Below are 14,871 nucleotides of genomic sequence, written 5' to 3'. Positions count from 1 at the left end.
GTCCCCTCCCTCCCTCCATCCTGCCTTCTCTTCTTACCCAGTAAATCTTCCTTCCCTTTGGTCTCCTAAAGTTTAGATAGTTTAGAGAGGAGCAAGAAAACAAGAGCCAAACGCAAACAACGCCGCTTCGTCGGGCAAGCCCCGCCCACTAACGCCCGGACCCGACTTCCGGGTTCTGCCGCCCCTCCCCTTCCTATCCGCGGTGTATTTCTTCCTCTGACGCTGCGGGTCAGAGGAGACCGGCGGCATGTCGGCAGTCGGCTGCGCGCAGCGGCAGTGACAGGGACCGGGTGGAGGCGGCTGGGGGTGGTCGAGGAGGGGAGCCGGTGGCCTGGTGCTCCGGGTGCACGGGCCACTACCGGGAAGGCGCCGCAGCCGCCTGAGCAGCCTGGAAGGCGAGCACCGTGGGAGAGCTTCATGTCGCCCACAGGCATAGAGTCCTCCAGGATGAACAGGAAGAAAGGAGACAAGGGCTTTGAAAGCCCACGGCCCTACAAATTATAAGTATCCCCATCCCACCCCCGTACCTCCTCCTTCTTTGGTTTTCATCGTTTCTGTGGAGACTTGCTGGGTCTGGGAAACTAGTGGGGAAGCAGAGTCCATTGGACGGGATGCTTGTAGAGTAAAACGGTTTGGATGATAGTGTTATTCAGCAGATTTAGCCCCCCACTCCCCACAGGCTCACAAACGTTTCTTAAAGTACTGCTGTATTTTTGTCAAGACAAACCGTCCCATGACTCTTGATAGAGTTAAAATAAGCAGATCATTCATTTTAGTAGACTTTGAAGATCTAAGCTTAGCAAGTTTGCAGTGTGATTCTTGAGCTGCTTAAAACAGTTCTTATTTGTACTTGGATACAGTTATGCTTTTGTTTAATAATAGTCGTTTTTCTTTTTTCTTTATACAACCCATCAGGTCGTCTGCATCAACAACATAAACTTCCAGAGAAAATCTGTTGTGGTAAGATCATTCTCAGTCATCATAAACAGTTTAAGTCAGCCTTTTACAGTTCTTAGTACTCTACAGTCTTCTGGGTGATGGTGCCTCAAGAGTAAAAGTTAGAATTCATGCCTGTTTGATTGTCTTATCTTTTTGCTATATATGTTGCCTCAGTTCTCCCCACTTCTCTCTTTTCCTGAATGTTTAATGCATTAAGTATGTTGTGGAATAGAAAGTCTTTATAATCAAACACTTCCAAACTGTGCATTAGACAAGAATAAGCCACGGGCGGGGCGGTAGTGGGGCATGCCTTTAATCCCGGCAAGCGCTTTTAATCCCAGCACTCGAGAGGCAGAGACAGGCAGATCTCTCTGAGTTCAAGACCAACCTGGTCTACAAAAACTAGTTACAGGACAACCTCCAAAACCAGAGAAACCCTGTCTCGAAAAACAAAAACAAACAAAAAGAATAAGCCACAAAAAATTAAAATGTACACACATTGACTTGACTTGGTGTCTAAGAAACCTGCTGTTTCTGAATCTTCACTGACATGGTTTAGGTAGTACTGCTTTGTGGTGAGGTTTTGAATAAACTAGATTTATTTACTATGTATATAGTATTCTGTATGCCTGCAGGCCAGAAGAGGGGCACCAGATCTCATTACAGATGGTTTGTGAGCTATGGTGTGGTTGCTGGGAATTGAACTCAGGACCTTTGGAAGAGCAGTTCTTCCACTGAGCCATCTCTCCAGCACGAATAAATTCTCTCTCTCTCTCTCTTTTAGATTTGTTAGATTTATGGTTAACCAGTAAGGCCTAATATATGGGGGGGGAGGGAAGGGGGCTAAGTACTTTAATGTACTTCCTCTGAAGAACCTACATGAATCTTTATGAGTTAAATAGACTAAATCTTAGAGTTGCTTTTCTTTGAAAGATTATATCAGCTTCCTTATTATTAGACTTATGTTTGTACATGTGCAAGCTTAGGATTAGTTGTAAAGAAAGGGTTGTGTAACTTTCAAAGCAGTCTTAGAATTTTAGATTTGTAAAAACCCTAAAAAAGTTATTAGAGGCAGCTTCTTGTTTATGGAAGTTCTTGTAGTATTTGCCACACATTGCTGTTTATCTTGTGTTTAGGGGGTAGAGTAGGTTAGGTGGAGTTTGGAAGAATTGGGGAATATATTTGAGATGTTATTCCAGCAGTGTGGGGAAGCCATGGAGCTCTCCAGCTTAGCACTATTATCAGTGGAGCAGAGTCAGTATGATTGAATTATAGAGAATGTTAATTGAATCCTTACTGTCATAAGGTGTGTGTATATTAACTCATTAACCCTTAAGGTGTGTGTATGATAACTCATTGAGCCTTCACTGCAACCTTGCAACCTCTTTTTTTTCCTTTTTTTTTTTTTTTTTTTTGGTGTTTCGAGACAGGGTTTCTCTGTATTGCTTTGGAGCCTGTCCTGGGACTCACTCTGTAGACCAGGTTGACTTCAAACTCACAGAGATTGAGAGTTTGATATGAGCCTAGACTGTTTAGGGATGTTGTTTCAAAAAGAAAAGAGAAAAACAAAAACACGTGTGTGTATGCAATTTACTTCTGTGGCTTATTTTGATGGCTGTGCTCTCTCATAAGTAGACTTTGAGCATTCTTCTGAGCACAGGGGAAATTCTACAGAGGGGATAGATTGTAATTACAGAAGAGGGTAATATGTAGAGCAGGGTCTCTGAGTGGTGTAGTGATGTCCTGCAGAGGAGAGAAAGTAGAGGGACATGGGACATTCAGGAGACATTTCGTGTAAATATAGTAAGAGAACAGTTTTCAAAACTGTCAAAAGCCATGGGAATAGCTAGTTGTGAAGTGGTGAAGAAAACCCTAATGAAAGGAGTTGATTTGAGATGTTAGATGATCTGGGGATTTGAATTTATGTCAATGGCTAAGAATGCTGGTTTTAAAGCTTGTGAATGTGTCTCATGTGTCTCCTTATATGCATGTTAGGGCCCTATGTCATATTAGGGAATGGTTTTCCTAAAATATACTCCCTTTGTATATTATCAGCCTTAGTTTAGAATTAGTTTAGAAAACCAAATGCTGTTTGCTGTTCTTACAACTCTGTATGGATAAGTATTGGTTAATGGCTCTTTCCCTAACTTTTTCTAATTCTCTTTTCTTTTGTTGTTGCTTTTTTTTTTTTTTTTTTTTTTGTCTTTTTTGTCTTTTCTTCTTTTGGATTCTTGAGACAAGGGCTCGCTGTATGACTCAGGCTGGCATCAGATTCATCATTCTTTTGCCTCAGTCTTCTAATGAGTGCTGAGATACAGATTTGCCTTTTCCCACTGTGCAGCCCCAGATGTCCTGGAACTGACTATGTACATCAGGCTGGCCTTTGAACTGAGAGTTCTGCCTGCCTCTGCCTCTGCCTCCACCTCCCAAGTGCTGGAATTAAAAGCATGTGCCACCACATTCAGCACCAGATTAATTCAATTCTTCTGGCTGGTCTTCACTTAATCTAATTTAGGCTGGTCACTGGGTGATTGACAGGGTAATTTAAGACAATTTGGGGCTAGGCATGGTGTCATACATCTTTAGTCCAAACACTAGAGGCAGAGGCAGACAGATCTCTTGAGTTTCAGGTCAACTGGATCTCTGTAGGGTTCCAGCCCAGCTAAGACGACATGGAGGGAAGGGGAGTTTGTGTATTTTGGGATTCCTGTTACACTCGCTCATGGTTCATACTTTTCTTTTTCCAACACAGGGTCTTGCTATGTAGGCCATACTAGCTTCAAACTTGTGGCCATCCTCCTGTCTCTACTTCCCAAGTCCAAATGTTACAAGCGTGTTTTTACCAGCAGTTTAGTTTGTACTTTTAAATACACACTTTTACTTCACCATATTTTGGCCTTTGCTCTTTCGGATATCAGCCATTGATCCATGCTGATGGTCTGATTTTAGAGCGTGCGACTCTTATTTGGGAATTGGGAGCATAGTGGCAGTAGAGTTGTATGTTTTTGAGGAGTTGGTCCACAAGTCATACAGAAAATATTCATGAACTTTATTTAAATCTCTTGTGCTCAGAGTATTAGAGAACAATAGGAACAGATAGGTAGGTCTATAGCTAGCTAGCATTTTCTTATCTTTTTGATACATGTATAAAAGTTAAAATACTTTCCGGTAGTACATACCTCTTGGGGCATTTGTGTAAATGTTTCAGGTAGCACTCTTTCCCTCAGTTGGTATCAGAATTAGAGGGCACCTCAGAAGTTGGTGTGGCATCAGTGTGCAGAACTAGCCACTGTTCCCAGTCCTCTGTACTGGCTGATTGCTTGTAGCTACTCCTCCTGGGACCTCTTTTAAGTCTCTGTACTCACTACATCTGAAACATGTTATGCCCTCTCATAGTTCATGTGTAAGCATAACAGTTTACAATCAGAAATGTGAAATCATCGGTCATGCATCCCATATTTCACCTGTCTCTTTCCCAGTTGAGTCAGTGCAGAATGCAGGTAAGAGTATTTAGAGCTCAGTTGTATCATAGGTGGTTGGTTTCCTTAGATGGACTCCATGTCCTTCAGGTAACATGGCAGAAGTGTATAGCATGAAGAACTGCCTGGCAAAGGATTGGCCAGCATTTGGAAGGACTGTTGCTTCTGTGTCTGCATTTGCTCTGTTTGTCAGACTTATTTCCTTATTTTAAGCCCACATTCTTTGTGCCATCAGATTGTTTTACATCGACCTCCAGATTGTGACTTTTTCCTGTACCATTTTCTGTTCCTCTAGCCTATTTTGGTCACAGTCTGCCTAGAAATTCTTGTATTTGAGACCAGTAACTGTTTTCACTTTTCTACTCAGTGGCTTACTTATCACGGATTGCACAGATGAAGGAGGTACCAGCCTGGTAAAATCTATATAAAATCATTGTACTCATTCAGCCACTGGTACAATTAATGTTTGAAATTAAGACTCTTGGAGAGTATTCAAGTATATGTAGCTGTTCAGGATTTTATCTTTGGAGATAGCATATTAAGTAGCAATTGAAGAAATATGCTCTAAGACGTTCAGGCATTTATAATCGTTGTTCTTTATCTTTACAGGGATTTGTGGAGCTGACTATATTTCCTACTGTTGCAAACTTGAATAGAATCAAGTTGAACAGTAAACAGTGTAGAATTTACCGAGTCAGGATCAATGACTTGGAGGCTGCTTTTATTTATAATGACCCAACCCTAGAAGTTTGTCACAATGAGTCAAAACAGTAAGTTACATACCTTAAGAACTTGATGTTTCTTAAGTCATTCTGTTGGTTGTTTTTTAATGACTGCTGGGTTAATGTTTTTCAACAAATGTTCCACTATTATGATAGATCTGTATGTCATATGATTTCTGTTTTTACTGCACTGAAAATTTGGCTCAAGGATTTTCCCACTTTTGTTCAGTGTAGCAAGTTATTAAAAATCCCTTCCTCAGTCAGTCAGGCAGTGGTGGCACACACCTTTAATCCCAGCTCTCTGGAGGCAGAGGCAGGTGGATCTCTGTGACTTCAAGGCCAGCCTGGTCTACAGAATGAGTTCCAGGACAGGCTCCAAAGCTACATAAAGAAACCCTGTCTCCAAAATTCCTTCTTCATACATTCCTGGAAGCATTATCTGGGAAGTTTCAGTACATTTTTTAGTACTTTTATTTTTGGTTAATGTCTTAACTAGTTTTTGGTTTTAATGTTATATAAGTGTTTACTTCATAAATATCAATTTTTTTTTCAGTGAATTAGATTGTCACCATTATCTTCAGAACACAGACACTTTAAAATAGTTTATTAAATGTTTGCTCTATTTAAAGAATCCTATGGAATCCTGTATCCACTGTTAGCTGAATATGAGGGCATTTTTAGCACTAGGTTATGTTATTTCTGTGCTTCTCAGTTGTGGTGGGATGCCAAATTCATTCTTAAGCTCTTTCAGTCAAGATGGTATTTTAGTTGCCCTAGGATAGTGCCATATTGCTTTAATGCAGCAGTTCTCAAAGTGTATTCCCAGATAAGCAGTATCACCATCACCTAGGAACTTTTATCTGTCAAATCTCAAGTATTGCGTAAACCTACGGAATCAGACACCACAGAGTCCCTCAAGTTGTGCTTAGAAGCCCTCTAGGTGATTCTGCTATGATTTGAAGAACACTGAAGTCAGGGACTAGAAGACTTGGGGACCCTGGTCTCATAATTGTGATGTTAATAATCATCGGTTTAGAATGGTTCAAGCTCAGAAAGGAGATAGGGAAATGGTATTGGAAAAATCCTGGGACCCTCTGAATATTCCTGTAAGTTCTCTTTTCATGAAAGTGAGTTGCTAAGATCTCTGTGCTTGTACTATAGTACTAGCACTGACATAGAAACTCTTGCTACAAAACTATCTGCATATCCAGTTCTGCTGAAGAAAATAGAATCTGCTATAGAGTAGTAAACTATATTACCACTAATGAATGGAAGGCAGATCTGTAAAACCTATTGTTTTGCCAGAGAATAGAATACTTGCCCTGTTCATCCGTGAGCTCTGCATTCATGATAGACTCAGCTAATCACAGAATACAGTGTACATCTGTTTTTACCAGTAGTTTGTTGGGAGTGCCCAGCATTCAAAGAGAATGGTTTGGGATCTGGGATAGTGTATCATAGGAGCAATGAGAATCCTAAGAATATACTTTATAATTTCCTTCCAGTTCATAGCAGAGGTAGGCTAGTAGGTAGGCTAGGTCACTCAGTTTACTGTGTTTAACTAGTTTTCTTGCTGGCTGTAGAAACTTAGTTGCCCTTTAGGAGACAGGGTATTTGTTTGCTTATTTGTTTGTTTTGAATCACAGTCTCATTGTGTGCCTCAGGCTGGCCTTGAGCTTGAGGTAATTCCTCATCTCATCCTTTTTAAAACTAGAACTATAGCCTTTCAGCCACCACAGCTAGCCTTGTCTTTATTCTCTGGTTTGTTCAAAATGGGGTTACAGTTGGCTTTAGAGAACAAAGGCTCTAAAATGTAACAGATTAGTTAGTACAAAGGGTAAAGAAATGCAATTTATACAGTGTTACTTAATTACTATCCAGTTCTTAAGAGGACTTGCTTCTGAAAGTCCTGGTTGTCATAACAAAGAAGAAAACATTTGTTTATGTATTTTGGTGTTGAAAAGGTTCTTATGTAGCCCAGGATGGCTTTAGACTCACTATGTAGCCAAGGATGTCTTTGAACTTCTGTGTTACCTACCTAGTGCTGAAGTTACAGGTGTGCCCTAGCTAATACTCCCATGTGCCTGGCAACACTATAGTTTGTTGACTCAAACCCAGACTCAAAATCCAGAAAGGAACCTCAGTTATTCCAAAGAAACGATTTTACTTGTATGAAAAATACTTCTTTATTTTATGAAATACTTTAATAAAGAATAAAAATACTTTAAATTCTTCAGTATTTTAATAAATTAATCTTTGATGTATGTGAATGTATGTAGGTGCATTCTTTACATTTATATTAGAAAAACTGATATTAGAAAAATAGTAATTTTGGTGTTCCAGAGTTAATGAAGGATGTAAACACCGTGATGACTTTAATAGTTCTTTTTAATTGTTGGGTTTTTGGTTCTTATTTTCTTTCCTTCCCCTCCCTCCTTCTTTGTTTTGAGCACAGGCTGTCCTTGAATTCAGAGATCCTCTTGCCTCTACCTCAGAGAGCTGGGATCAAATGCATGCTCCACCATGTCTGTCATGTTATTAGTTTTTAACATGGGGAATAACATCAGGAGTAGTGAACTTGGCTGAAAGGAATTCCTAACAAGTGGTGTAAGAAGACATAGTACTTAGAAATAATTGATGTCCATTGATATTTAGAAAGATCTTGGTGAAAAGTGTGGCTTATTGTTAATACAAGTTGGCTTTTTATCTCCCCAGGAGAAACCTCAATTATTTTTCCAATGCCTACGCAGCTGCAGTTAGTGCTGTGGATCCAGATGCTGGAAATGGAGAACTCTGCATTAAGGTTCCATCAGAACTCTGGAAGCATGTCGATGGTAAAACACCAGGAATGTATTACTGTACAGTGAAGTAAATCCTATTAGATTTAGAGGCCAGAAAGGTAGTGGTGCCTAGACTGTAAACTAACCACTGGAAAAGTGCAAAAGGGGTTGGAAAATGACTTCCTTCTCTAAGGTCATGGATTTATAAGAATGTGTTAGTTACAGGCTGTTAAAAATAACTGGTTGCTCTGTTTTCTGTAGTGCTAGGAAACCAGGGCTTTGAGATGCTGTGCCACCAGTTCCTGTCATTGGTTTTGTTTTTGTTTTTATTTTGTTTTTCTTTAGTGAAAGGTACTTTAAAAATAGTATGAGTAGAGCATGAGTCAGGTAGTGTCAGATCCATTTGAAATTGTATCGTTTTTGCAGCATTAATGGTCCTAAAAAATCCTCTGTTCCAATTCCTCCTTGTTATATAAAAGAACATTCTCAAGTCCCACAGCATAAGTTCACTAAACTAACCTATGGTAGAGCAGAAGCTCGAACTTGGGCTCTTGCCACATTCCTGTATGCTTTAACCTCTCTAGAGTTTTATTTTCCTTTCTTTGAAAGTTTTGCCATTACAATTATTGTTTGGGAACTTCTTTCTACCTTTATTTAGTCTCATGAAAGTCAAGGAAATAAGAAAGAAAGCAGAAAATATTGGGATCACTCAGTTTTAGGGCATATTCAGAGGGGGAAATTAAAATAACCAGTTTCAACCTAATGCTAGCAGGCTTTTTTACTGTACAGAAATAAAATATAACTTAGAAACATAATAGATGGTGCAATTTCATGAGTAATCCTCCCCATCCTACGTTCTGTCCTTTACCGTCATCCCAATTCAAATAGAGTTAACAATTGGGGAGAAAATACAAAAGGAGAAAAAATTTGAAAAGTAGAATTGCAGTTGGATTTGAAAGACCTTAAAGCATCCATATTAAGGATTGTGAATTTTTTTCTGAAAATATTACATGTCAAAAAATGTTGAGAAGAGAATATGATACCTGGTGCTGTGCTTTGTGAGAATCAGCAAGCAGCAGTTAGATTGATTGAGACAGACCATCAACTAGAGTAAGTGGAAACAAAAGCCTATACTGTGGCAAGTGGTGTGGCTGTGTTTTTATGTAGTGGGATTTGATCCCAGGCGTCTAGTATCTAGACAAGTTTCCTACCACTGGAGCTGCATCCCAAACAGCTCTATGGTTTCTTAATATAATGCTCAGGTTGTGGTTCTCATTTGTATGTCAGTGAATGTATGTGTTTTATTTGTTGCAGAGTTAAAGGTTCTGAAGATACATATTAACTTTTCTTTGGATCAGCCGAAAGGAGGTCTTCATTTTGTGGTACCCAGTGTAGAGGGAAGTATGGCAGAGAGAGGTGCTCATGTCTTCTCTTGTGGGTATCAAAATTCTACAAGGTAGATTATAAATTCATATATTTCAATTAACTTCTTTTTTATTTATTGACTGTGCAGTGTATTTATTCATTTAGAATGGCAAGTGTAAGCTTTATTTGTTTATTTGCTTGTTTTTTGTAAGCTTGATTTGTTTTGTTTTTGTCCCCTAAGCTGCTTCTGAATCATGCTGTACTGGTTATTCCATGCTGTACTGGTTATTCCTTCTGTTTTATCATTTCTTTCTTCATCTCCATCTCTTCCTTTAGAGAATAATCCTGAAATAATATATCAGCTTGATTCTTTAACTTTATAGTGAAGTTCAGCATACAGGAAGATGTACACATTTAAATGCAAAAACATCATAACTTTTCACAACTGAGCAAACCTGTTGAGCTTTCACTCAGATCAGCACAAATAGCATCAGTACTTGGCAGAGTCTCCTCTGCTTCAGCATTCCTACCTGGCATTCTGCCTTGTTAGTTACTGTTTCTGAAATACCATTGATTGTGCTTGGTTTTGACCTTCAAGTAAATGTACTCATTTTTGGAGTATGCTCTTTATAGCTAGCTTTTTGGTTGTTTAACATTGACAGGTTTACCTACATCTTTTTGTGAAATTGTAATCCATTACCATGCTCTGTAGTTTACTACTTGTTATTGAAATATTTCATAATGTGGGTTTTTTGCTCAGATTATTAATTCTTCTAAAGCAAAGACTGTGTTTTAGAACTATTTATATTTTGATTCCTTGTACTGATTCTATCATATAATAAGGCCTGACCTGAGACTTGAAGTATAATGTATTTTCTGTGTTGTTCATTTATTTGTAGATTTTGGTTCCCATGTGTTGATTCATACTCTGAGTTGTGTACGTGGAAATTAGAATTTACAGTAGATGCCGCAATGGTAGCCGTATCCAATGGAGATTTGGTAGAGACAGTGTACACCCATGATATGAGGAAGAAGACCTTCCATTATATGCTTACTATTCCTACAGCAGCATCCAATATCTCTTTGGCCATTGGACCTTTTGAAGTACTTGTAGATCCATATATGCATGAGGTAAGACTTTTCACCCATCTTGTTCTCCTCTGCACTTTTACTCCTTTGGAAGAGGAGGCACTAATAAAATAATTTTACCTTTAACTGTCAAGATTATCACTAAAAAGAAAAGGTCTCATGTCACTCACATTTGCTTGGAAGAGAAACCATTTTAGCCAGTTTGTTGACGGAGATTCTAACTGGAAAACTGGTCATTCTGTGCCTGAGTATGGTAAAGTGAGAATAAATCTTAGTATTTTTCTTTTTCTTTTTCTTTTTAATAAGGTCTCTGTGCAGCATAGACTACCCTTGAAGTCATGTGTTCCATTGTACTCTGCACTTTAATTTCCAAATTGCAGTTTTTCAGTTTCATGGAATTGTGACCAAAAGTGTATTAGTAATGACAGTTAATTTTATAAACCAAATTAACACGATAGGCAGGGTATGCTTGAATTATTAATACTATTACTACTAGTAGTAGTACTATTACTATTTTTAATGTTATGCACTGGGTTAGAAAACACATTAAAGTTTTCATAAATTTAAAATAGTTTACTTATATTTACTTACATTCCTCTAGTCATATTTTCTGGTAGCCTTGACTTCATTTGGGGTGTCTACTTTTTTAACCTTGACCTTTTGGACTATTTTAGGTTTATTTTGTTTTTGTTATTGTTTTTTGTTTTTCTGAGGCAGTCTTATTATGTAGCCAAGACTTTCTTCATACTCATAACAATCTTCCTGCCCCGACTTTCTGAGAACTGAGGCATGCAACACTGCATCTGGCTTTTATCTGTCAAACTTTTGTCTACTTTGATATGATTGTCTATGATACCATTTTCTAGATGAAACTTTTCTAGGGTTTTGTTTGTTTTGAGACAGTCTCACTATGTAGCTTTGGCTGGCTTTGAACTTGTGGCCCTCTGTTTACTGCTCTGGAAGCCATGGGACCTAGGAGAATATAGCTGATAAATGGGGCTGACTAGTATAGCCAACTTTATTCAGAGCATCACATGATTTATACTCTGGTTAAGTTGAGTCACATGAGTAAAGGGTACTTTCACAAGAACAAGCTGTATGTGGCGATCAAGCCATTTGTAGCCACAAGTGGCAAAAACGTGTTTCCATAGAGGCATATAAACAGTAGTTGTACTGAATAATCTGAAATAAAGTCACTCTTATCCTCTGCACCTGGGAAGGACACAAAAATCTATTCCAAGAACAGTTAGATAATTTTGAAGAAACTGAGATCACATGACTCTTGTCTTGGCTTCTTGGGGTTTTCTCACATGCACTGAACTCCATTCTTGGAACGTGGACAATCTCAAGAGTTGTGACACTCTCCCTGGCTTCATTGTTCATATGACATAGAATTGTTTCATGAGACAGTCTATGATACTAGTTTTGAATTTAGCAACTATGAAACCAAAAGTATTATTTCTATTGTGGCTGTTTTACCTCCTTACTAACAGTATGTCTCTCCAGTATTCAGGGTGTAGCTCAAACATTAGAGGGTGGCTAGAGTGATGGTTCTTGGGATGCAGATAGCTCTGATTAGCATTAGTTTATGCTGATCTCAGTGTGTAGCCCAGGCTGGCTTCAGCCTCCCAAGAGTTAGAATTACTGTTAAGAGCCACCATGCCAGGCAACATAAACTATTAATTTCTAGATTCAGGCACTGAGATTTAGTGCTACTTGACTGGCATGTGAAAAGTGTTAGTTTCAATCTTCAGCATTGGACACATACACAAAAATTAGCAAAAACTACTATAAAATATACAATATTTGCTAAGTTTAAACATATGAGTAAGAGATTATGCTAAGCCTTAAATTTTAATTCTCTCTCGTTTGTGGATAAGAGGAAAAAAATTAATTTGGAACCAGTTTTTATTTTTCTTGTGTGTAAGCCTTTAATAAACTTATATAATCCATTTTAAATTTAATTTTTAGCACAATGAAACATTTTGTAAACCTGATCTGAAAAGCCCATTAATTTTACAACAGCTATTTTCAGCATTATGAAATGTATTAAAAACTAAGTATGTCTTTTTTTTGAGGTGATTGTCCTTTTATTTGCAGGTTACACATTTTTGTTTGCCCCAGCTTCTTCCGTTACTTAAACATACCACGTCGTACCTTCACGAAGTTTTTGAGTTTTATGAAGAAATTTTGACTTGTCGCTATCCATACTCCTGTTTTAAGACTGTCTTCATCGATGAGGCTTATGTTGAAGTGGCTGCTTATGCTTCTATGAGTATTTTTAGGTTAGTGTTTCTTCAAATGGGGAATGCCTAAATTAGGGTACTGATAAAAGGAAAAGGTGTTGATTGACTGTATAATCAGATTTAAAATTGGTTTTGAACTTTGGGAATGATTGAGTTTATAGGTAATTTGGTATGTTTAAAATGTTACAGCATAGCTTCCTACATAAGGAAGTAACACAGCATATTGCCTTCCTCCAGAATTATCATTCACATTTTCATTTTGATTTAGTTCTTAATGTTTTTAAATGTTTAGCTCACATATTTGAGGGTCAGTAGTTTGCCTTTTTGGTAGTACTATAAAAATGTACTGGTATCATCAATATGTTGTCAACAAAGCAAATTCTTTTTCTTTGTTTTAGCCCTCCTTTTCTATCCCCCTTTTTTTTTTGGTGGTGGAGGCTCCAAATTTATAAGTTTTATGGGTCAGGGCAATTTTTTACTTTGCTGCTCCTAAACATTTTACTTTCCTGTCCCTAAACATTCTCATGCATCGTGCGAGATACTAATATTATGCATTCTCCAAAACACAGTTGTAAAAACTGAGTGAAGTAATATATTTAGAAGTAAGTAACAGAATGCCAAAATTTACAAGACACTAGAAAGAAGATTTTATTTTTGTTGTTGGTTTTCTGTTTGGGGAGAAGTCTCTACACTATGTGTTTTAGGCTGTTAGTGCACCAGACTGGACACTGGTTTGCTGGAACGTGCCTCTACATCCAGCATGATTAAGGATTTTTGTAATTAAGTAACCCCATTGTATTGGGATTCATTTCTGATTAACACACTCATTTCTTCCTCACTTCCCAAAATCAAACATAGTCATTGTGTACCTTGCTTTAGACAGATTGTGAATTTCAGATAAATTTTGAAAAGATTAGAAGACTCTTGGGGAGAGTATTCTTGACTTTTCCTTCTGTATTGAACTTGAACCTAAAAGTGTATTGCTTTAGGAGTGCAGTTACTGTGTTTTGACTGACTTTGCATCCGTTGGTCCAGTCACTTCCGTGTCTTTGGCTTTCAGCACAAACCTCCTGCATAGCGCCATGATTATAGATGAGACGCCCCTGACCAGACGGTGCCTAGCCCAGGCCTTAGCGCAGCAGTTCTTTGGATGCTTCATATCCAGAATGTCTTGGTGAGTAAAGTTAGAATGCAGACTGAGCCAAAGGGTCAGGAAAGCTGACTTCCCCTCTGACAGAGTCTCTTGTGTCCATGTTGTCCTCAAACTTACTATGTAGCTGAATCTGGCCTTGAACTGACGCTGATGCTCCTACTACCTCTTGAGGGGATGACTAGAGTATGCCACTGTGCTTCACTCAGTTTCTTTTCTCTTCTGCACTATAAGCTGACTATTGACCATGATTTATAAATGTTGGTGTTATTTTGAGTGATTGTCTCCAAACAGAAAACATGTAGTAAAACTTTATCTTGACTATTTTTAGATCAGCTTTAATGTCAACTTTATAAGTCACTTTGTGATTACTGGGGCATGGTAGTACATGCCTTTAACTTTAGCACTCAACAGGCAGAGAGACAGGTGAATCTTTGTGTATTTGAGGCCAATCTGATCTATGTAGCAAGTTCAGAGAAGCACATGATGAGACCCTGTTTGAAAAAAAAAAAAAAAAAAAAAAAAAAAAAACCAAAGCAGTAGAGTTACTGATAAAATTTACCATAAAATAAGAATTCTGAAAGGTAGTGTCTTAGCTGTATAGAATGCACATTGAATGTATAGAAAATTAATTAGAATTCAAATGTCAGTGTTCAAATCTGTTGGAAAAATGTGTGTGATGATTTTTAAAGCAAATTATTATCTTCAACAGTAGTGATAATGGTGTAAAGAATTTGCCTTTTAGTTTTTTGATTCTTTTCTTGAAAGGAAGAAGTACATTTAGGGCTGGGGTACAGTTCAGAGGCGCAGTGCTTTCTTGTAAGTGCTAGACTCTCAATTTGAACCCCAACACTGAAAAAAGAGAGAATCTTTATTTTCCTTAAGTTGAGATGAATTTCATATTGTGGTTTGTCTGTTTTTTGAGAAGGGGTCTTAACACTGCAGCTCTGGGTGGCTTAGAACTTAACTGTCAAACTCAGCCTACATTTTGTTAGGATTACAGATGGATGTTACCACACTTGGCTACTTACAGTTAGTTTAAAGCACTATACAAAAATTCCTTGAAATTATAATTTCTTTTATATTTTAATGTAGGATTCC

General features: G+C 38.1%; 1 protein-coding gene across 1 annotated transcript in view; it reads left to right on the top strand.

Annotated features, from left to right (window-relative positions):
* The first annotated feature begins 290 nt into the window (after window positions 1-290).
* Taf2 (TATA-box binding protein associated factor 2) overlaps window positions 291-14,871 on the top strand; it is a 53,818-nt gene continuing 39,237 nt past the window's right edge. Inside the window, exons 1-8 of the mRNA XM_051202734.1 lie at window positions 291-500; window positions 906-960; window positions 5,028-5,188; window positions 7,856-7,974; window positions 9,235-9,376; window positions 10,185-10,416; window positions 12,475-12,659; window positions 13,681-13,794. Coding sequence (XP_051058691.1) covers window positions 418-500; window positions 906-960; window positions 5,028-5,188; window positions 7,856-7,974; window positions 9,235-9,376; window positions 10,185-10,416; window positions 12,475-12,659; window positions 13,681-13,794 — 1,091 coding nt within the window. The 5' untranslated portion in view covers window positions 291-417. The remainder of the gene's footprint in view (window positions 501-905; window positions 961-5,027; window positions 5,189-7,855; window positions 7,975-9,234; window positions 9,377-10,184; window positions 10,417-12,474; window positions 12,660-13,680; window positions 13,795-14,871) is intronic.

This window comes from Phodopus roborovskii, unplaced genomic scaffold, assembly GCF_943737965.1.
Source record: "Phodopus roborovskii unplaced genomic scaffold, PHOROB, whole genome shotgun sequence".
In the NCBI taxonomy this organism is placed as follows: Eukaryota; Metazoa; Chordata; class Mammalia; order Rodentia; family Cricetidae; genus Phodopus; species Phodopus roborovskii.
This window is presented reverse-complemented; position numbering and strand designations above follow the sequence as displayed.